General features: G+C 49.4%; 1 protein-coding gene and 1 long non-coding RNA gene across 3 annotated transcripts in view; one reads left to right on the top strand and one right to left on the bottom strand.

Annotated features, from left to right (window-relative positions):
* Positions 1-22230, bottom strand: part of LOC136379798 (uncharacterized) — a 555021-nt gene that overhangs the window by 182683 nt on the left and 350108 nt on the right. The window lies entirely within an intron of this gene.
* Positions 1-22230, top strand: part of ATR (ATR serine/threonine kinase) — a 113882-nt gene that overhangs the window by 60169 nt on the left and 31483 nt on the right. For both annotated transcript variants that reach the window (XM_066347347.1, XM_066347344.1), the window contains exons 25-35: positions 154-274; positions 2330-2467; positions 4472-4682; positions 7350-7528; positions 10012-10176; positions 11188-11279; positions 12848-12939; positions 13165-13342; positions 15264-15443; positions 16688-16847; positions 18786-18965. In XM_066347347.1, coding sequence (XP_066203444.1) covers positions 154-274; positions 2330-2467; positions 4472-4682; positions 7350-7528; positions 10012-10176; positions 11188-11279; positions 12848-12939; positions 13165-13342; positions 15264-15443; positions 16688-16847; positions 18786-18965 — 1696 coding nt within the window. The remainder of the gene's footprint in view (positions 1-153; positions 275-2329; positions 2468-4471; positions 4683-7349; positions 7529-10011; positions 10177-11187; positions 11280-12847; positions 12940-13164; positions 13343-15263; positions 15444-16687; positions 16848-18785; positions 18966-22230) is intronic.

Here is a 22230-nt window from a genome sequence, read left to right as displayed (position 1 = left end):
AAGAACAGTAGTTGTTTTAACTGGGTTTCAGTAAAGGCCAAGCTGTCGTAGGATAGTGAGTGATAGCTTATAGTTTCTTAGACTTTTACTAAAGATCTTAACAGATAGAAATCTAATAATATATTTTTAATACACAAATTTTCAAAATTACAGATACAAGAGTTCGCAGAAGTCAACAGATTGGTCTGGAGTAAAGAAGCCAATTTACTTAAGTAAATTAGGTAATAACTTTGCAGAATGGTCAGCATCTTGGGCAGGTTATCTTATAACAAAGGTAAGAGAGCCCTGTTCAGAATTTGTTACCTGAACAGAAATTCTAAAGGAAATGAGAACACCTATCTGAATGTGTAGTACACGTGGGAGGCAGTGAATAAAATATTTGTGCTGCTGATAGAAGTTTCTGTAGAAAATATGTAACTAATAAAAAGTAACAATTTTGCTATTGCTACTAGTAACAGTTTCTGGGTAAGAAGGGAATTACCCAGCAGTTACCAGTTTAGTCAAGCAAATTACTGTGTTTTTAGTGTGTTTGTAAAATGTCTGTTACTTTATGTCTGCTCATTTTGAGTTGCCAAATACTGTTTAAAAGGAAGTTGATACCTTATTAGTATTTATTACATCATAAAAAGATTCTTTATGTAGTAAAAAGATACATTATCTGTTAGTGGTTACCTTTTTAAGAATATACATGATCTGAACTTGCTCCAAACTAAAAATACAGATTTTCCAAAAAATGAAATTTCATGGAAAAATAGATGTATTTCTCTCCCCCCCCCCCTTTTTTTAGCAAGTTAGAGAGAGACAGAAAGACACACATATAGTTAGGGGATGAGATGAGAAGCATCAACTCGTAGTTGCAGCACTTTAATTGTTCATTGATTGCTTCTCATGTGTGCCTTGACTGTGGGCTCCAGTTGAGCCAGTGACCCATTGCTCAACCAGAGACCTTGGGCTCAAGCCAGTGACCTTGAGATCATGTTAGTGATCCTGCACTCAAGCTGGTGACCAGGTGCTCAAGCTGGTGAGCCTGCGCTTGAGCCAGGTGAGTCTACAACCTTAGAGTTTTGAACCTGGGTCCTCAGCATCCCAGGTCAGTGCTCTGTCCACTGCTCCATCACGTGGTCTGGCAGAGAGGCATATTTCTGATGTTTTCTGATGTGAAATTTTGACATATGCAGAGAGAAAAAGGTACTCTGTGTTCCAAGAAAATGTTTAAGGCAAATTTGAAAGTCAAAACTCTTTAAAAAGTTAATATTTATGTTAGTGTTTAAAATTATAATAACATATCATAATTTGGATAAAGTTTTTTTTTTTAATAAACATACTAAAATGTGAAATGTGAAAATGTTAATTACTTCCAGTTGTGGAAATTTTTTAGGTTTTTTTTTTTTAAGTGATGCGTTTATATTTGAAGAAGGAAAGCCTTTAAAGTTTTGTAAGAGAACAAACAGACAGTGATGTGAGTGTATCAGAGGTTAGGTCAGGGGTCAGGAACCTATGGCTCGCGAGCCAGATGTGGCTCTTTCGATGGCTGCATCTGGCTCACAGACAAATCTTTAATAAAAAAAAAAATAACGTTAAAAATATAAAACATTCTCATGTATTACAATCCATTCATTTCCTACCGCTCATGTTCATAGTTGCGGGTGGTTGGAGCCGATCACAGCTGTCCTCCGGGACAGCACCAAATTCTTATTGGATAATGCGTAATGTACACGGGTCATTGTACGGCTCTCATGGGATTACATTTTAAAATATGTGGCGTTCATGGCTCTCTCAGCCAAAATGGTTCCTGACCCCTGTGTTAGGTCACACTAATACAGTTTTATTCTTAACTCCCAGTAATTTAATTTTCTATTTATTTTTTTCCTATAGTTAATCACTGTTTCTTACTTATTAAATATGTTAACCTTATATTTCATGGGCTGGCCCTGAGCATATTTTTGGTTACTTTTCTCATCTGTGTGCCCAGAAAATTAATACACTAAACTTAATGTTAGCCAAGGAAAATATTCCGTAATCAGGGAAGTGCATCTGTAACAAAACATGGCGCATTCTACAATGAGCTGTAGGTGGAGGACTGTGTAGGCCGAGTCGTGGGCAGCCCGGGAGCGGAGCTGCGTGTAGGGTCTCAGCAGTGCTGGCACTTAGGGGCGTTTAGGTACAAGAGCGGCAGCTAGCTGGACTCTTCCCTGCTTGAGTCCCCACCCTCTCTCTGTGAGAGAGTCCCCGCTCACAGGAATAGATAATCTCACCTTTCCCTTTGACATTCATCAGCAGAATGAAGTGTGTAAAGCTACTCACTGTCCCTCGACCGTTGGATTGACAGGTGCGGCATGATCTCGCCAGTAAAATCTTCACCTGCTGCAGCATCATGATGAAGCATGACTTCAAGGTGACCATCTACCTGCTCCCGCACATTCTGGTGTACGTCTTGCTGGGGTGCACCCCGGAAGATCAGCAGGAGGTGAGGCTCTGCCCGACCCACGTTTGTCCCGTGCATCCAGCGCCACACGGTAGGCTGTGGGGGTCGGTGCCATATCTGCGGCTACGTCTGAAGGCTTGCAGCGTCCTTCGACCTTTAATCAGTCAGTCAACACTGATTGATGCTGAGTGCGGAAAACCAGAACGTGTGTGTTCTGTACGCCCCAGCAGACTCGAGACATTCGAGGAGGACACAGGAGCATGAGGACCGTGGTTTTTCCTGTGAATTAGGGTGGGGAGGGAGAGTATTCTATCAATCATTTAATAATATTTTATGTGTTTAGTTTTGTAACATGCAGTGTGTAACACTTTAAAAATGATTCTTCATAATAGCATAAGTAGCATATTATTATGTTCCTAAAGTAAAAATTCAAGTGATACGGATAAATCAAAGTGTACTCTTGGACTACCATTCTAATCTATATGTTCAGAGGTCATTACTGTTATTAATTTGATGTATATTTTTCCAGACCTTTTTTTTTTAATGCAGTGTGTTCTGTTCTGTTTTTTATAATAGTTTCCTATTCTAGGTGTTGTTCTGCAACTTGCTTTCTTTTTTTCAAATTTCATTCAGTGAGACTGTGCCGCCCTTTGTTCTGTTAGTGCTGTATAACATAATCCCACTTGGTAGCTGGTGCTATGATTGACGTAACTACTGCTGTATAACATAATCCCACTGGATAGCTGGTGCTGTGATTGACGTAACTACTGCTGTATAATGTATAACATAATCCCACTTGATAGCTGGTGCTGTGATTGACGTAACTACTGCCGTATAACATAATCCCACTGGATAGCTGGTGCTGTGATTGACGTAACTACTGCTGTATAATGTATAACATAATCCCACTTGATAGCTGGTGCTGTGATTGACGTAACTACTGCCGTAGTAATGACGATCCTTTCCGGTGCTCTGCTCTTACAGACGGTGCTGGGGGAGCCCCGTGGCAGCTCACACTGTGAGAGTGTGTGTGCAGGGTGGGTTCCGAGAGCAGAGCTGTGGCTTCTGTGGTGTGTGCACTTACGTGTCTCTTAGAGACTGCAGAACGCTCACACCTGTGCCGTCCTGCCAGCAGTCACAAGTCTCTCCGTCTCCCAGACTCTTGCCACCACTTCCTGTTTCCAAACATTTAAATTGACGCAACATGATTATAGATTAAAAAAAAAAAAGATTTTTTTTTTTGTTTTAACTTGTGTTTTTATTATCCCCAGTACTTATGTTTTTTGGCCATTTGGATTACTTTTCTATAAATTATCTATTCCTATCCACTGCTTGCTTAGAGGTGTGTGTCTGCCCGTTTTCACTCACTGGTAGGGGTTCTGTGTCCGTCCTGGGCAGCAGCTGTGCCGCCACAGCCAGCAGAAGTCCTCCCCAGGAGCGGCTTTCTTCCTGGCCTCGGCTGACACCCGCCGCTGTGCAGAGCTTCCAGATGTAAATGCCGGTCAAACACCAAGCCTTTTATGCGGAGCCTTCTCTTAGTCCAGCGGCTTTCGACCTTTTTCATCTCATGGCACACATAATAACTAAAATTCTGCAGCGCACCAAAAAATACATTTTTGCCAGTCTGACAAAAATACAGGTATAGTTTTGATTCATTCACACCAGACAGCTGCTGTTGCACTGGCTGTTGTCACTTTTCTGTCGCACCGGCGAAGGGGACAGAGGCCAGTGCCCCTGCCTACACAGTCAGCGCCGTGTGCTGTAACAATTCTTGCTGCACTGCAGCGAGCCTGCCTCAGCACACCAGTGGGAAGTTGCTGTCCTAGAAGAATTTAAACATATTTTTGTGTTTACATTATAACTCTTTTACAGATTTTCTTTTTAATGTAAACTTTTATTAGCTTAACTATAGCTAAGAGGGATAATTTATTATTAATTGTTGGTGTGTTTTTTCTTTTGAAAGTTGTTGCCTTAGTCGTAGAATGGCTCAGTACTAGTACGCTGACATGTAGACACGTTATCCACCACACCACGGTTTCTTCTCAGGTTCACGCAGAAATCATGGCCGTCCTGAAGCATGACGACCAGCACGGCACGGGGACCCAGGACAGCGCGTCCGACCTGTGGCAGCTGAGCACCCAGACGGTGTTCTCCATGATCGACCACCTCACGCAGTGGTCGCGGCACAAGCTGCAGGCGCTGAACGCGGAGAAGTTCCCGCAGGGCAAGCCCGGCCGGGACAAAGCGTGCCCACTGGGTGAGTCCCGGCCACCGGCTCCACAGGTCTCAGTTATGTCCAGAGCAGCTCCTTTCTGGGTCAGTCCTGCTGTTTCAGCGATAGCTGTTAAAAGACCTTTTTTTTTTTTTTCTTAAGGTGGCCTTTTCACTGAGAAAAAGGAGTGAATTTATAGTTAGCAAACCTCTAAGTCAGCGGTTCTCAACCTGTGGGTCGCGACCTGGGGTCACGACCCACAGGTTGAGAATCGCTGAACCACTGCTCTGAGTTCTCAGTCTCATTTTCTCAGGCAGGACACCCGCTAGTTCTTGTCAGTGTGACGCAGGACTGATGGGACCGCTGCTCTGAGTTCTCAGTCTCATTTTCTCAGGCAGGACACCCGCTAGTTCTTGTCAGTGTGACGCAGGACTGATGGGACCGCTGCTCTGAGTTCTCAGTCTCATTTTCTCAGGCAGGACACCCGCTAGTTCTTGTCAGTGTGACGCAGGACTGATGGGACCGCTGCTCTGAGTTCTCAGTCTCATTTTCTCAGGCAGGACACCCGCTAGTTCTTGTCAGTGTGACGCAGGACTGATGGGACCGCTGCTCTGAGTTCTCAGTCTCATTTTCTCAGGCAGGACACACACTAGTTCTTGTCAGTGTGACGCAGGACTGATGGGACCGCTGCTCTGAGTTCTCAGTCTCATTTTCTCAGGCAGGACACCCGCTAGTTCTTGTCAGTGTGACGCAGGACTGATGGGACCGCTGCTCTGAGTTCTCAGTCTCATTTTCTCAGGCAGGACACCCGCTAGTTCTTGTCAGTGTGACGCAGGACTGATGGGACCGCTGCTCTGGGTTCTCAGTCTCATTTTCTCAGGCAGGACACCCACTAGTTCTTGTCAGTGTGACGCAGGACTGATGGGACCGCTGCTCTGAGTTCTCAGTCTCATTTTCTCAGGCAGGACACACACTAGTTCTTGTCAGTGTGACGCAGGACTGATGGGACCGCTGCTCTGGGTTCTCAGTCTCATTTTCTCAGGCAGGACACCCACTAGTTCTTGTCAGTGTGACGCAGGACTGATGGGACCGCTGCTCTGAGTTCTCAGTCTCATTTTCTCAGGCAGGACACCCGCTAGTTCTTGTCAGTGTGACGCAGGACTGATGGGACCGCTCAGCATGTTGCGGATTAAAGTAAGAGGCTGAGTGTGTAAGTGGTGGAGTGTGGCAGACACTCTTCGTGTCTGTGACCTTCTCTCCTCCTTGCAGCAAGTGGACGGCGTCTGTCACCTGCCTGCCTCTGCGCACCTCAGCCACAGGCTGGCATGGCCGTGGCATGGTCCCCGCCCCCCGCCCAGGCTTTGAGGCTAATTGGAAGCCTTGACCAGCAGCTCTTGCAGAGCCTCCTCTTCCCAGTCCTCCGTTTCCGGGCGTCCCCGGCCCGGGACCTGTGCAGCTCCGGTGTTCCTGTGCCTGAGCACGAGAGTTGTTTCCTAAAGATGTTTTTTACTTTTTGAACAGGCAGTAATTATCTGTCTGGGGGAATGTTTTTCTCTGGAATGTGGCTGATAGATCCCATTATCTAACACGTAATGTTTGTCCCTGTTTCTGCCTGTGGAAGTGGCATCATAAAGCCAAGCATGAACTCTCCGGTCACCGTTCCCGCTAACATTGCAATGAACATTCTAGCTCTCAAGGATAATATTTACAACGGTTCAAAAGTATAATATCTTTAATATTTCTTATAATTTGAAATGATACACATTTTTTGATGGAAGTAAAGGACTTATTTTAAATATTATATATTTATTATTGCAGATTTTACTTATTTTTTTAAAAGTTTTAATTGAACTTATTGGGGTGACACCGGTTAGCAAAATGACCCAGGTTTCGTGTGCTCAGTTCTGCAGCACGTCATCTGTGCACTGTGTTCACCCTTCCCCCGACTCAGGTCTCCGTCTGCCACCATTCACCCCCCCCCACCCCCTTCCAACTCCCCCACCCCCAGCAATCACCACAGCGGTGTTTGTGTCTGTTAGTGTTTTCTGTTTTTTTCTTTTTGCCTTTTTTTGCTCAATTTACTATCTCTATTATTTAAATTTGGGAGAAATTTATTTCTACTCCATTTTCCACATACCATTACGAATCATTATTAAAACTAATATGTTTTAAATAAGAATTCAGACATTGGACTGCTCTCATTTAGAAGTTTCCAACTTATGTCAACACAGGTTGTTAAAGAATTCTAAACTTTAAAATTAAAAGGCTTATTGTGATATTTCAGCTTTTCCCCTACCGATGGCTATACTCTATCAATGCTATTAGTTACCAGTAATTAATAACTTCTTTATATCTTTTGTATCGTGTTTGTATCTTTTCAGCAGTTAGTGTAGTTTTGTGCCTTATCCTCACCACAACATTGTAAGGAAGGTAGGATGGACAATGAGACTCCTTTTATTGGTGAGGAGACAGAAATTCTGGCACTTTCTGTGATTGTCCCCGGCAGGGGCTGTGAGGACGGGGGCTGAGGCAGGAGTCCTCCGAGCTGGCGTCTTATTGACAGCTGCCTTCTGAGTGTGGCCCCCTCATATATGCTGATGACTTTGCTAGTGCCGTAGATGGAGTTTTTAGCACAAGGGCACTGACGTTGAGGTGAACCCTCGTGGACTTCCCTTTTCTAAGTCTTCAGTGGCCTGTCTCCTTCTGCCGCAGTGTCCCCGGCGGGTTACGAAGACTATCAGAGTGTGGCCCGCTTCCTGGACCTCATTCCCCAGGACACGCTGGCCGGGGCGTCCTTCCGCTCCAAGGCGTACACGCGCGCTGTCATGCACTTCGAGTCGTTTATCACGGAGAAGAAGCAGGACATTCAGGAGCATCTGGGATTTCTGCAGGTTCGCAGTTCGTACAGTGAATTGAATCGTGTTTATTGCCAGCCCATGTTGTTACATTGTTACATTGTCCGTTCTGTCGGGTGTGGAGATGCCGTGCTGGGAACTGGGTGTCTGTAAGCACTGCAGACGCTTACAGACCCGTGGGGAGAGAGAATCACTGATTTAATGTCATTGCCTGGGTACAGTGACATCGGTGTGCCCTGAGGAGGGACAGTTAACTCGTGTTCTGTGAGGGCTGTGGCGAGAGACGGGGTGGTGAGCCCGGGCTCCGTGGGAGCTTCTTGGGGGTGACGTCTGGGGGTCTTGAAGACCGAGTGGGTGGTAAGTGGAAGGAGGCGGACACGCCACACGGAGCATCCCTGTGGGTCCCGGAAGGAGTGCGGAGGGAGTGGCGGAGGGAGACCTCAGAGGACGTCTGAGCTGCCCGGGGCTCTGGGGGATCTGAGCAGCGAAGGGCTAGGAGGGCACTGGAGCGGAATGCCTGTGGCGTTGTGGAGGGAGGAGCCGGGCAGGGCTGGAACGTCAGGCGAGCAGGCGTCACTGTTGTCATGGGAAACGGGGGCGGACCTTGGGGGGCGGGGAGGGGAGGCACCCTTACAGCAGGGATCAGCCCTGACCTCGTCTGAGAAGTGGTTCAGGGGACCCTTCGTGAGGAGAGAGAAGGCCTGGAGGGCAGGGGTGGCCAGGGCGGTGGCACTGATGCGGGAGAGCAGCTCTGCTGGGCGTCTCCCAGGGCGGGAAGCAGTGCGGCCAGAACGGGCCTCAGGAGCTGTGAGCCCACCCCTGTGCTGTGTCCCCTCGCATTGTGTCCCTTGTTCCTTGTTCAATCACCCCCCTGACCCCTGACGGGATGCTCACCATCCTGGGTCTCCCTCCCTCTGTGCGCTGCCTGCCGGCTCGGTGCAGCTCCAGCCCCCCTGCCCTCGCCCGTCTGCCTGGGAGCCGCTGGCCGTGGCTGGGGACCCTCAGTCCCAGGACTGGCTTTCACTGCTTTTCAGTTCGCAGCCCAGCGCTGCGGCCGCTCTTCTGGATGTCTCTCCCTAGAGGACCGCTTCCTCCCCTCAGGTCTTACCCTCCTCCCTTCTCAGCTGCGTCTCCGACATGGGCTGCGTGCTGCGCTGCCCGTCTGCAGATACTGCAGCCTCTGCATGAGTTCTCCCCTCCCCTTCCCTCCTTCCTTCCCCTCCCCCACTCCCCTCCCTTCCTTCCTTCCTTCCTTCCTTCCCCTTCCCCCTCCCCTCCCCTCCCCTCCCCTCCCCTCCCCTCCCCTCCCCTCCCCTCCCCTCCCCTCCTTCCTTCCCCTCCCCCACTCCCCTCCCTTCCTTCCTTCCTTCCTTCCTTCCCCTTCCCCCTCCCCTCCCCCTCCCCTACCCTTCCCCTTCTTCCTCCCCCTCCCCCTCCCCTCCCCCTCCCCTTCCCCTCCCCCCTTCCCCCTCCCCTCCCCTCCCCCTCCCTTTCCCCTCCCCCCTCCCCTCCCCCTCCCCTCCTTCCTTCCCCTCCCCCACTCCCCTCCCCTCCCCCCTTCCTTCAGTGCAGGCCTCTGCTCAGCTCTCTGTTCCAAGCAGTCACACCTTCCAGCATCCTGCTTCCCCCAGGAGCGCTGACACTCTCTGGGCTGCAGAGGGTACAGACACGCTGTGCCACCCCCTTTGATTTCCTACAATCCCTTGGTCTTCGTGCTCCGGCAGGGGCTCCGTCTGTTGCACTCCGCATGGCTTTTAGAAGAGTTGTCTGTCTCACCGTCAGGCACCTCTCCCCTTTGCTCTCGGCCTGCTCCGCCAGGACCTCTGGCCCCATCCTGCCGTCCCCGCTCTTGTCACCAAACCCAGTGTTCCCGGCCCTCCTGTCAGCCTGCACTGTTCGACCACTCCTTCCTTAAGCAAGGCGTCTGCTTCTCCCCCACAACTCCTGGGGCACCCCTTCTCTATGTATCCTCAGACGCTCCGGTTCCTGCTTCCGCTTTTATTGGCCCGCTCGTGCCTGGTTACCGCCTGCCCTCCCTCCCTGGCGCTGCCCTCTCCGCTCATTTCCCAGGCTGCCAGCCTGTCCCGCCTCCTCTGAGCTTGATGCCCCTCAGCGTGTCTCTGCCCCAGTCTCTTTGGACCAGATGGACGGCTTGGTCTCTTGAACGCATCCAGATACCAGCATGTTAAAGTGCTTGTTTACAGGGCTTTTTATTTCAGATTGAATGAAACACTTATAAACTGTACTCAACAGAATTTTTTTAAAATTGGGTTTAAAGAGAGTTGGGGACCTTGAGGCTCTTTACAGTGTGTTAGAGTAACGGTTAGGAACACAGGTTTGTCTTTAAGTGTGGCAGGGATAGAAAGTCTGGGAATAAAAGTGATTTGATTGTGTGTCGTCAGCCTTGAGAAGAACTCATCGCTGCTCGGAGAAGAAATTCTCGTACATCCCTTTCACATGAACTGGTGTTTCATGGTCGTCTTTCCCCTCGTTTGATTGTTTCCAATGGCTGAACACAGAAACTGTACGCCGCCATGCACGAGCCGGACGGGGTGGCGGGGGTCAGCGCGCTGCGGAAGGCGGAGCCCTCGCTCAAGGAGCAGATCCTGGAGCACGAGAGCATCGGCCTGCTGAGGGACGCCACCGCCTGCTACGACAGGGCCATCCAGCTGGAGCCCGACCAGGTGAGGGGCCGCGGGGCGCCCGCACAACTCAGTCCCTCCCAAAAACCAAAATAAACTCAGTCTCTCTGCCGTCTCCACCGGGTCCCAGGGTCCCGGGGACTAATCAGCGCCGAGCGTGCGTTCCTGCGTTCCCTGGTTGATGACGCTCGAGACTGCGCCAGATGATCTCATACAGCCCTTCCAGCGCCAGGCCTCTACGACCTGGTGCACCCCCACGCCAGGGCGATTTTTCACGGAGTATCTTTATTTTAAACGGTGTGTCAGATTACTCCAAAATTAACATAGTGTCAGCCTGCTACTAAAGGTGTAAGACAGGCATCAGTTTTTGATGGTAATAGTGATACTCGAAGAAACTGAGATTTCCCACGCTCCCTGCCAGTGTCTGCGACCCCCTCGGAGAGCTGAGTGAGGGGGGTGCTGCCGAGCCCAAGTTTATCGGGAAAGGAAGGGGCTTAGAACCGCTGATTTATAATCCCGGCTGAAGTTCTCTCTAATCCTGGAGTACTGCTTTGTGTCGTGTTTAACATGTTTATTTTCTCAGAGGCTTGGCGTCCAGGGCTTTTGTTTTTCATAGTCTTGTGTTCAGTTTTAAAGAATATTGCATAATTCCATTAAACTTTTTTGTTACTAAAACACAAAATCTGTATTAATAATGCTGTGTCATTGAACTTTTATATTTTATGTGACAGTTATGACAAATAATCTTTAAATAAAATATTAAAGAGTTATTTGTTACTTTGATGTTTGATTTGAACCAAAAATTAGGCCACCTTTGGGCAAAAATAATGAATTTAATCTGAGTTTTTTAAGGTTGTCTGCATTTTAAATAAACATGCAGATGTGTTCTGACATGGGTAGGAGACTGCCATATGCCAAGCCTGATGACGCTGAACTAACATGCATGGGCTCCACGAGAGGCATAGTGTTTTATAAAATAAATATTAAACCATTTTGGGTTCCCAGGATACATTTGAAGTGACGATTGTTATTTAAATATCTTTAAATTTTTAGATCGTTCATTATCATGGTGTGGTGAGGTCCATGCTGGGTCTTGGCCAGCTATCCACTGTAATCACTCAGGTGAATGGAGTGCATGCTAACAGGTAATGTCTTTTAAAAGAATGATTTTCCTTTGTTATTGTACCTGGTCAGGGCACACAGGAGAGGTAACCATCTGCTTCTTCACCCTTCCTCCTCTCCTTTCTCTCTGTCTCTTTCTTCCCCTCCCGCAGCCAATGCTCCATTGGAGCAAAGTTGACCCAGGCGCTGAGGATGGCTCCATGGCCTCTGCCTCAGGTGCTAGAATGGCTCCAGTTGCAACAGAGCAACACCCCAGATGGGCAGAGCATCGCCCCCTGGTGGGCATGCTGGGATGATCCTGGTCGGGCGTATGCGGGAGTCTGTATGACTGCCTCTTCCTCACTTCAGAAAAAAAAAGAAAAAGAAATTAGAGAATATTTAATATTCATGCTGCTATTTATTTTTATAGATTTTTAAAAATAAAACAAATACTAGTTAATTAATTTGTTACATTTTTAAAATGTGTTTTTACTACAGAAAGAGCAAGGAGGACTTTTAAGGGCATTGATCCTCCCTGATTCTGTTACCTTCTTTATAACATAGAAATATAGGGGCCTTTCATTGTCACTGGTTAACTAAGTGGAAAAGTGCACCCCACCCGGGGTCTCATATAGCAGGTGTTCAAATGGGGTACTAGTAAAGAAGAAATGTGGGGAAAGTCTAGCTTCTTGTGTGGAGTCATGATCTAAAACATCACCAGCTATCTTAGTGCCACTTAAATAGAATACTTATGGAAATTAATTACCCATACATATCAGACTGTTTTTGCAAACTCATATTTCGGAGTTCCTGAAATCAGTCTAAGAGTAGACATAGACTTGAGTGAGCGAATGTCGTACACTTTGTTTCTCTGGGAATACCTCCTTTGTGACTGTCACGCCCTCACGTCACTGAGTGTCTCTGCACTCCGCTCCTGCCCCTGACATGCTGCGTCCTCTCCTGTCATCTCACCTGAAATTTCATTCATCATCCCCGAGTGTTGGGAGTGGCTTACCCCTGAACATCTGAACACAGGTGTGTTCAGCTGGCTCTTCCTCTTCTCCCTTTGTTCAAGTGAAGCACGGAGCTCATCTTACAGGTGCACTTTGTGGTTATCCAGGTGTTCACTCTGCTCCAGCGCAGGGCCCGATCTAATTCATCAAGGAATGGCATTTTCTAATGGCTCCATCGGCAGTAATTGTTAAAGAGATGTTTGGGGGAAATAGAAAGATGAAAATTTAGGAGGTTCTGCCCTGGCCATGGCATAGTGGATAGAGTGTCATCCTAGAGCACTGAGGTCACAAGGTCAATCCTAGGGGCACCAGCTTGACCTCAAGGTCGCTGGTTCGAGTCCTGGTCCGGGCACATATGAGAAACAATTACTGGGTGTGCAGCTAAGTGAAGCAATGAGTTGATGCTTCTCTCTCTGTCTCTTTCTCTCAAAAAATAAAAAAATAATTATTGTATCTAAGAACAAAATACAGTACAGACACAATAAACAGAACAATAAATAAATACAATTAATAGAGGATAGAAAACAATGAAAATAATCTTACATGCCACCTCAAATTTAAATAAGTAGAAGCTACATTGATACTGTTTCTTTTAACAGGTCGGAGTGGACAGATGAGCTGAACACTTACAGAGTGGAAGCCGCTTGGAAACTGTCCCAGTGGGATCTGGTGGAAAACTATTTGGCGGCAGGTAAAGTTGCATCTTAAAATACGAGCAGTTTTACTGTGTCGTAAACAGTTAGACTTAAGTAGCAAAGTCACAATGAACCTCTCGGCTTGTTTTACAAGAGCCTCGTGTACGTGTTCAAAGCTGCATGGGACCACCTGGTCAGCGTGTCCTCCGACCACGTCGCCCAGTGAGGCCGGTTCGCAGACCTGGCTCTCACACACGCCTCGGCCGTGGTTTGTTTTCCAGACAGGAAGTCGACCACCTGGAGCGTCAGACTGGGGCAGCTGTTGCTGTCAGCCAAGAAACGAGATGCCGCCACTTTCTATGACACGTTGAAACTAGTGAGAGCGGAACAGATCGTGCCTCTGTCGGCGGCAAGCTTCGAGAGGGGCTCTTACCAGCGCGGATACGAGTACATAGTGAGGTATTGAGAGCTTCCTGTGTGTCCCTGGTCTGCGCATGTCGTCTGATGGCCCAGACTCTTCTGATTCATAGACAACGGATAGTTTGTTTGCCATCGTGCGTGGCTAAACAAGATGGCTTTTTCATTCTTTAACTCACAATCACCCTATTTTAAAAATGTTTTAACATACATTCTGTGCCTGACCTGTGGTGACCCAGTGGATAAAGGGTCAACCTGGAACGCTGAGGTTGCTGGTTTGAAACCCTGGGCTCACCTGGTCAAGGCACATATGGGGGTTGATGCTTCCTGCTCTTCCCCCTTCCCCCTCTCCCTCTCCCTCTTTCTCTCCCTCTCCCTTTCCCTCTCCCTTCCTCCCTCTCTCTCTCTCTCTAAAATGAGTAAAGTCTAAAAGAATGTTCTAACATACATTCTATTGATTGGGAAGGCGATCATGAGATAGAAAAAATAAAAAACCCGCCTGACCTGTGGTGGCACAGTGGATAAAGCGTTGACCTGGAACACTGAGGTCACCGGTTCAAAACCCTGGGCTTGCTTGGTCAAAGCACATATGGGAGTTGATGCTTCCTGCTCCTCCCTTCTCTCTCTCTCCCCTCTCTAAAATGAATAAATAAAGTCTTTAAAAAAACAAACAAACAAAAAACCCCAAAAAACCCTTGTATTTGTCCTGATGTAATTCATAGTTTATTTTTTATACAGCTGATCTGAATAATCTAGACATCTGTGCTTGGCAATCGGTGTTCACTACTTGTCCCCTTTCCTTCTTCAATGCCCTTTAGAAAGGCATTTGACATTTCCCCCCCAAAATGTAGGCATTACATTACTAGAAAGGAATATTAACTATTAGAAGTAAGAAAGAACTTTATGGAAAACATTTTAGGTCTCTTAATTCATCTGAAGAAAATAATTAAACATGGTTTAATTGAACTACAATAAATTGAAAAGATAAGCATTTATTTTTATTTTTAAAAATTTTTTTATGGATTGATTTTAGAGAGAAAGAAGGGGGGGAGAGAGAGAGAGAGAGAGAGAGAGAGAGGGGAACATAGATCTGTTTCTGTAGGAGCCCTGACCAGGGATCAAACCAGCAACCTCTGCGCTTCAGGATGATGATCTAACCAACTAAGCCATCTGGCCAGGGCAAGCATTTGTTTTTAGTTAGAAGAATTTACTATGTTTGTATAACCACCTTTGGTAACAGCTTAACGAAACCAAGAAAGAGTTTGAACCACCAGTTTTATTTCTGTTCTGTTACTGTCTTCCCGAAGGAAGGGGAGAGAGAAACATCGGTTTGCTGTACCACTGCTTGTGCACTCACTGGTTGATGCTTGTCTGTGCCCTGACCGGGGATTGAACCCACAGCCTTGGCGTGTCAGACGGTGCTCTGGCCCCCTGAGCCGCTCGGCAGGGCCCGGAGCGATAATCTTGAACACTGACGGAGTCAGACACCGACGGCTGTACACGGGAGAGAGGCTGTTGTAAAAGTGTCATGAGTGTTTCCATTACTCTTGGGTAAAAAAGAACCACGTGACGTCATTTTGCATTTTTTACTGGCATCTACGTGCCAGGTCCTTCTGTGTATAGATAGTTAGGTTGACATGTAACGATCCAAGTTTTCTTTTATCTTTACGTAGGAGATAAAGTTTCGTTTTCACACATTTGAGTTTAGTTTTATATGTTCTTCTCTAATCCATAGGAATTTGGGGATCACAGCAAAGCACTAAATATTTAAGTAAACATAAGTTGGTATTTCTACCCCATATGAAAAGATGTTACTATTTATATTTGCTGAGGATATATATTAAAGTTCTTCCAAGAAAACTGGACACATCAGATTCTTCATGGCTAATTTAAAGTACATGCTGTATGTGTGAGGTCAGTAAGGACGAATGTTACATTGAACACAAGCCCCCTCTCTCTGCAGATTGCACATGCTCTGTGAGCTGGAGCACAGCGTGGCGCCTCTCCTCCCCCAGCCTCCCGGCAGCAGCGCTCAGGAGGACGCCCTGGACTGGGCGGCCCGGCTGGAGATGACCCAGAACTCCTACAGGGCCAAGGAGCCCGTGCTGGCCCTCCGCAGGGCTCTGCTCAGCCTCAGCAAGAGGTGCCACACTTCCTCTTACGCAGCTACCGTGAAGTTAGAAACGTACTTCCAGATTATTCGAGCGTATTTATTTTCCCTCATTTTCTCTCTGCATACACATATTTCCGTTTTGGGTTTATTTTGTTTGTTTGGGTTTTTTGTATTTTTCTGAAGTTGGAAACGGGGAGGCAGTCAGACAGACTCCCACATGCGCCCGACCGGGATCCACCCAGCACGCCCACCAGGGGGCGATGCTCTGCCCATCTGGGGCGTCGCTCTGTTGCAACCAGAACCATTCTAGCGCCTGAGGTGGAGGCCGAGGAGCCATCCTCAGCGCCTGGGCCATCTTTGCTCCAGTGGAGCCTTGGCTGCGGGAGGGGAAGAGAGAGAGAGGAAGGAGAGGGGGAGGGATGGAGAAGCAGATGGGCGCTTTTCCTGTGTGCCCTGACCAGGAATCGAACCCGGGACTCCTGCACGCCAGGCCGACGCTCTACCACTGAGCCAACCGGCCAGGGCCATACACATATTTCTGTTTTTAATTGTTGAGGCTACCCTGTGTAGTTGAAGTGAACCTAGAGTGTAAGCATCACGTGTTCCTGCCGTGTGTCTTTCTCTTAGTGCAGAAGACTTACCAGGAGGAGCTGCAGACACAGGTCAGTGATAGGTCTTCCAGACACAGCGTCGATAACATGGAGCGCTTTAAGAAAATAAAAATATTTTTTAACAAATGAAGTTTGGACTCCTTTGACATGATAAGGATGTCCTGTGTTAGGAAGGGGTGTTCTGGTTGTCACGGAGCACATGTGACAGGATGTCCCGTGTTAGGAAGGGGTGTTCTGGTTGTCACGGAGCACACGTGACAGGATGTCCCGTGTTAGGAAGGGGTGTTCTGGTTGTCACGGAGCACACGTGACAGGATGTCCCGTGTTGGGAAGGGGTGTTCTGGTTGTCACGGAGCACACGTGACAGGATGTCCCGTGTTGGGAAGGGGTGTTCTGGTTGTCACGGAGCACACGTGACAGGATGTCCCGTGTTGGGAAGGGGTGTTCTGGTTGTCACGGAGCACACGTGACAGGATGTCCCGTGTTGGGAAGGGGTGTTCTGGTTGTCACGGAGCACACGTGACAGGATGTCCCATGTTGGGAAGGGGTGTTCTGGTTGTCACGGAGCACACGTGACAGGATGTCCCATGTTGGGAAGGGGTGTTCTGGTTGTCATGGAGCACACGTGGACATGCTCTCTCTCTGCTGTTGTGTCGCCCGCAGCCGAGACACGGCGGAGATGGCGGGCGAGTGCTGGCTACAGAGCGCCAGGGTGGCCCGGAAGGCCGGCCACCACCAGACCGCCTTCAACGCGCTGCTCAACGCCGGCGAGTCCCGGCTGGCCGAGCTGTACGTGGAGAGGGCGAAGTGGCTGCGGTCCAAGGTACCGTCCCGTGTCCGTGTGTCCGTCCGTGTGCTCCCGCAGCTGGGGACTCCTGCAGCGGCCTGAGTGAGGCCACCCGCGATGTCAGTTCCTGGCTTCTCTTCCTGTCACGGTTCTTCCCCTTTCATCTTCCAGGGTGGGGGGCCTTCCCCCTTCATCTTCCAGGGTGGGGGGGCCTTCCCCTTTCATCTTCCAGGGTGGGGGGGCCTTCCCCCTTCATCTTCCAGGGTGGGTCTCCCTTCACCTTCCAGGGTGGGGGAGGGGAGGCTCGCCTTCTGTCCCGCGGGCCCCAGGGTTTTCCAGTGCAAGACGGAAACTCGTTCCTTCCGTTCTCATCTGTTGTGCATGTCGTTCCTGAGGGAGGGACCAGTCTTCACCTGGTAGTGACCTGTGCACGTCAGGGGTGCGTGTGTTGAGAACTCAGGCAGCACTTGTCAGGGAACACAGCCCTGTCCTCATACGTCCTTGGCAGGTAGTGGGTCAGGTGTGGACTGGGCAGTGTCGCTGTGAGCATTCACTTCTCGTTAGTTCAGCCTGTCGCGAAGGGCTTAGCATCAGACCCAGGGTCCCCCGTGGGCCCCGATTAAAGCTGCAGTCGTGAGGAAGGGGCTTTCTCAATGTCGTGACTGTGACGCTCCTGTCCCAGATTTACGTGGCTCTCACTTGTTTCCTCACGCTTGCCGCCAGTGCAGAGCGAGTAGTAGGCGTCGCCTGTTCTGAAACCGACGGTTACCAGGTGGTTGGTGCAGCTGGGGTCGCCCCACTTCCTGGTGGTGGACAAAGGACAGGAGAGAAGGTGCTTCCCCGACAGGAAGTGAAGGTCATCGTCCAGGCCATGTCAGTTACCGAGCTAGTGCTCATCTGTGTGTTACAATACCTGAAACACAGTAATTTGAAAATGCAGTTTATCATCCAGTCCTCAATGCCCGTTTCTCCTCCCAAATTCCCTTTATTCTGGGAAGGACGCCGCTGCCTTCTCTCACCCAAGGCAGGATCTCTCACGCTCCCGCCCTCTCCGCATCCGGCTGGAGACGGAATCTCCTTTAGAAGTGTCTTCAGCATTCTCTCCCTCTTCATCGTCTCTGCTGCTTTGATTCCTGCCATTCGTAGGCGGAACAATGTCACTAGCCCTCTGGCTTCTCAGCTGTTCTCTGAGCACAGTGCTGCAGACTGCGGGGCTCCCCAGAGTCACACACACTGATTCAAGTCCCGCACAGCGTGCCTGTGCCTTTCGGGGTGCGTCTGAGCGCGGAGCAGTCCACAGGGTCCCGGACCTCCAGTCTGTCTCTTCCGTTTTCTTGGCCACCCTCACAGACCCTTGAAGCTAAAACCGACTACTTGTCTTTCCCAATGAAATTTTTTTTTTTCTTTCTACCAAGAATGTTGTTCACTGAATTCTCTGCCAGGACAGTTGACACTCATTCTTTAAGACCTAGTTCAGGCGTTCCTCATTTCATAACCTTTCCTGGCTGCCACTCTCCCCCACTTTCTTGTCTTCTCAGGTGCATTTGGGGGACAGCGCCCTCTCTCTTTGCCCCCACAGTGCCCCTGTGAGTTGCTCTGTTATAGCTCTTGGCACAGTGTGTTGTCTTATATAAAAGGCTGTTTCCTCATTTGACTGTGAGCTCTTCAAATCAGAGATTTTGATTGATTTATTCATTTTTATCCCCAGACATACAGGTACATCTTCAGTTTCCTGCCTTTGATTGACAATAACATGAATGAGTAAATGAATATAATTTCTACATGGAATGAAGACACACTTCCCTTTTGGGATTTTACTTTATAGAGTAGAAATATGAGCTGAACGTGAAATTCAGATGGGTTTATACATTCACTATCCTGAACTTGACATCTTAATGATTTTATTTGTTTCTCAGAAGATGGAAATATGTTCTTAAAGTAAAAGGTTTGCTGTTGGTCTTTTTTTTCTTTCAGGGTGATGTTCACCAGGCACTAATTGTTCTTCAAAAGGGTGTTGAATTATGTTTTCCTGAAAATAAGACTCCAGCTGAGAGTAAGAGCATGCTGATCCACGGTCGAGCCATGCTGCTCGTGGGCCGGTTCATGGAGGAAACAGCCAACTTTGAGAGCAACGCCGTTATGAAAAAGTATAAGGCAAGTAGATGCGTCATGCAGCTTCATGTGACACTCACTCTCTTTTTTTTTTTTTTTTAAGATTTTTAAAAAAATTTTATTTATTTTTTACAGAGACAGGGAGTGAGTCAGAGAGAGGGATAGACAGGGACAGACAGACAGGAACAGAGAGAGATGAGAAGCATCAATCATTAGTTTTCCATTGCACGTTGCAACATCCTAGTTGTTCACTGATTGCTTTCTCATATGTGCCTTGACCGTGGGCCTTCAGCAGACCGAGCAACCCCATGCTGGAGCCAGCGACCCTGGGTTCAAGCTGGTGAGCTTTTGCTCAAACCAGATGAGCCTGCGCTCAAACTGGCGACCTCAAGCCATTCTCAAAGCGAATTTAAAATGTTATTTGCATGTAGTACAAGAAAATGTAGTCCCAGTGAGTCTTAATGAGGCTAAGTGTCCACCTGAGAGAATTAGAAAAGGAAATAAAAAATAAAAAAACAAAGACTGTAGAAGACGGGAAGTAATAAAGTAAGAGCCAGTGGCTGGAATGTGTGTGGCAGATAAGCTGAGAAAGAGAAATAAAACACAGGAAGTTGTAGGTGCCTGGGAGGCCCCGGGGTCCGACTGAGGAGGCGTCAGGGGGATGTGCACAACTGGAAACTGAGGCCCGCTGGAAACAGCGACTGAGGAAGGGTCACCGGCGGGGATGAGACAGAGAACAGCATGTGGGGGGGCAGACAGACCCGTTCACGTGAATCACGCGTGTCAGTCTGTCGGGACACAGCCGGAGAGAGAGAGTAAACTGACAGGTAAACTGACCTGGAAGGGCAGACTGAGGCCGACCGGCCTGGGCATCAGGACGCCACAGAGCTGTCGTAATCGAGCTGAGTGTGCTCCCGTGAGGTTAGACGAGAGCACCAGGACGGGGCCCAGGGAGGGGCCTCCGGGGGTGCCGGGAGCCCTGGGCGTCGTCTTCTCAGTGAAGGGTGCTGTGTCGTCCGGGTCCTTACAGGGAAAAGAGGTCGGTGGTGTGTCGTCTGGGTCCTTACAGAGAAAAGAGGTCAGACCCGGTCTCCTCTTTACACCATAACAAAAACAAACGTCACAGGTAAGTGGTAGAGCTAAGTGTGCAACACCAAATAATAAAGGTAATAACAAAGGTCCCAAAATATACATAATACAGGAGCTTATCTTCACACCTAGCGGTTTGAAAAAGTTAGGACTTCTTCAACAGATCAAAACCCTAACTGTAAAAGAAACACTTGATACATTTCACTAGCTTCACATGATGAATTTCTGGTTATCAAAGATACTGGGGCCTGACCTGTGGTGGCGCAGTGGGATCAAGTGTCGACTTGGAATGCTGAGGTCGCTGGTTTCGAAACCCTGGGCTTGCCCAGTCAAGGCACATATGGGAGTTGATGCTTCCTGCTCCTCTCCCTCCTCTCTCTCCCCTCTTCTCTAAAATGAATAAATAAAATCTTAAAAAAAAAAGAAAAGATACTGGGAAGAGTGTAGAGGCAGCCCTGGCCAGGTAGCTCGGTGGGTTGGAGCGTCGGCCGGAAGCACAGAAGAATGTAGGACGAGCCGTAGATGACGAGGTTTGCATTACATCAGTGATAAAGGCTCAGGTCCAGAATACTGTAAGAACTCATGAAAATCAATAAGAAAAATACAGAAAACTAAAGAAAATTTTTTTAAATGTATTGATTTCAGTCAGAGAGTAAGGGGCATGGGGAACAGAGAGACAGGAACATCAATCCATTTCTGTCTGTGCCCTGACCGGGGATGAACCCGGCAACCTCTGCTTCAGGACGATGCTCCAGCCAACAGCTATCCGGTCCGGGCTTATGATCATTCCAAAACGACCTTTTTATGTTTTTAAAGTCCTATCCTTTTCAGAAGTTTGATATTATCTCTGCTTCCTTTGATTTTTTTTTAATAGTAAAAATGTACACACACACAGAGGCAGAAAAGACTAATGGAAATTACTTTGATGTATCAGACAGAGTCGCAGTGTAATGGAGTTTTCTTTTCCTATGTAGCAAATTATAAAGTAGACCAGCGGACAGTGGCAGGTGCCGACTGGCCATCCTGAGGAAATGTTTGTAAGAAAGTCGCTGTTCTTGTCCACTGGAAGAGTCTGGCAGACTTGGCCCTCCCCCATGGGGCCTCCGCTGTGGGTCTCAGTGCCTGTCCATGCTCCCCCAGCCCAGTGCGGGCCGTCTGAGGTGCTGTCCCCATGGGGCCTCCGCTGTGGGTCTCAGTGCCTGTCCATGCTCCCCCAGCCCAGTGCGGGCCGTCTGAGGTGCTGTCCCCATGGGGCCTCCGCTGTGGGTCTCAGTGCCTGTCCCTGCTCCCCCCAGCCCAGTGCGGGCTCTCTGAGGTGCTGTCCCCATGGGGCCTCCGCTGTGGGTCTCAGTGCCTGTCCCTGCTCCCCCCAGCCCAGTGCGGGCTCTCTGAGGTGCTGTCCCCATGGGGCCTCCGCTGTGGGTCTCAGTGCCTGTCCATGCTCCCCCAGCCCAGTGCGGGCCGTCTGAGGTGCTGTCCCCATGGGGCCTCCGCTGTGGGTCTCAGTGCCTGTCCCTGCTCCCCCCAGCCCAGTGCGGGCTCTCTGAGGTGCTGTCCCCATGGGGCCTCCGCTGTGGGTCTCAGTGCCTGTCCCTGCTCCCCCCAGCCCAGTGCGGGCTGTCTGAGGTGCTGTCCCCATGGGGCCTCCGCTGTGGGTCTCAGTGCCTGTCCCTGCTCCCCCCAGCCCAGTGCGGGCTCTCTGAGGTGCTGTCCCCATGGGGCCTCCGCTGTGGGTCTCAGTGCCTGTCCCTGCTCCCCCCAGCCCAGTGCGGGCTCTCTGAGGTGCTGTCCCCATGGGGCCTCCGCTGTGGGTCTCAGTGCCTGTCCCTGCTCCCCCCAGCCCAGTGCGGGCTCTCTGAGGTGCTGTCCCCATGGGGCCTCCGCTGTGGGTCTCAGTGCCTGTCCATGCTCCCCCCAGCCCAGTGCGGGCTCTCTGAGGTGCTGTCCCCATGGGGCCTCCGCTGTGGGTCTCAGTGCCTGTCCATGCTCCCCCCAGCCCAGTGCGGGCTCTCTGAGGTGCTGTCCCCATGGGGCCTCCGCTGTGGGTCCCTGCTCCCCCCAGCCCAGTGCGGGCTGTCTGAGGTGCTGTCCCCATGGGGCCTCCGCTGTGGGTCTCAGTGCCTGTCCATGCTCCCCCCAGCCCAGTGCGGGCTCTCTGAGGTGCTGTCCCCATGGGGCCTCCGCTGTGGGTCCCTGCTCTCCCCAGCCCAGTGCGGGC

This window comes from Saccopteryx leptura, chromosome 8 (assembly GCF_036850995.1).
Source record: "Saccopteryx leptura isolate mSacLep1 chromosome 8, mSacLep1_pri_phased_curated, whole genome shotgun sequence".
Classification (NCBI taxonomy): Eukaryota; Metazoa; Chordata; class Mammalia; order Chiroptera; family Emballonuridae; genus Saccopteryx; species Saccopteryx leptura.
Note: the sequence above shows the minus strand (reverse complement) of the source record. Positions and strands in the feature narration are given on the sequence as shown.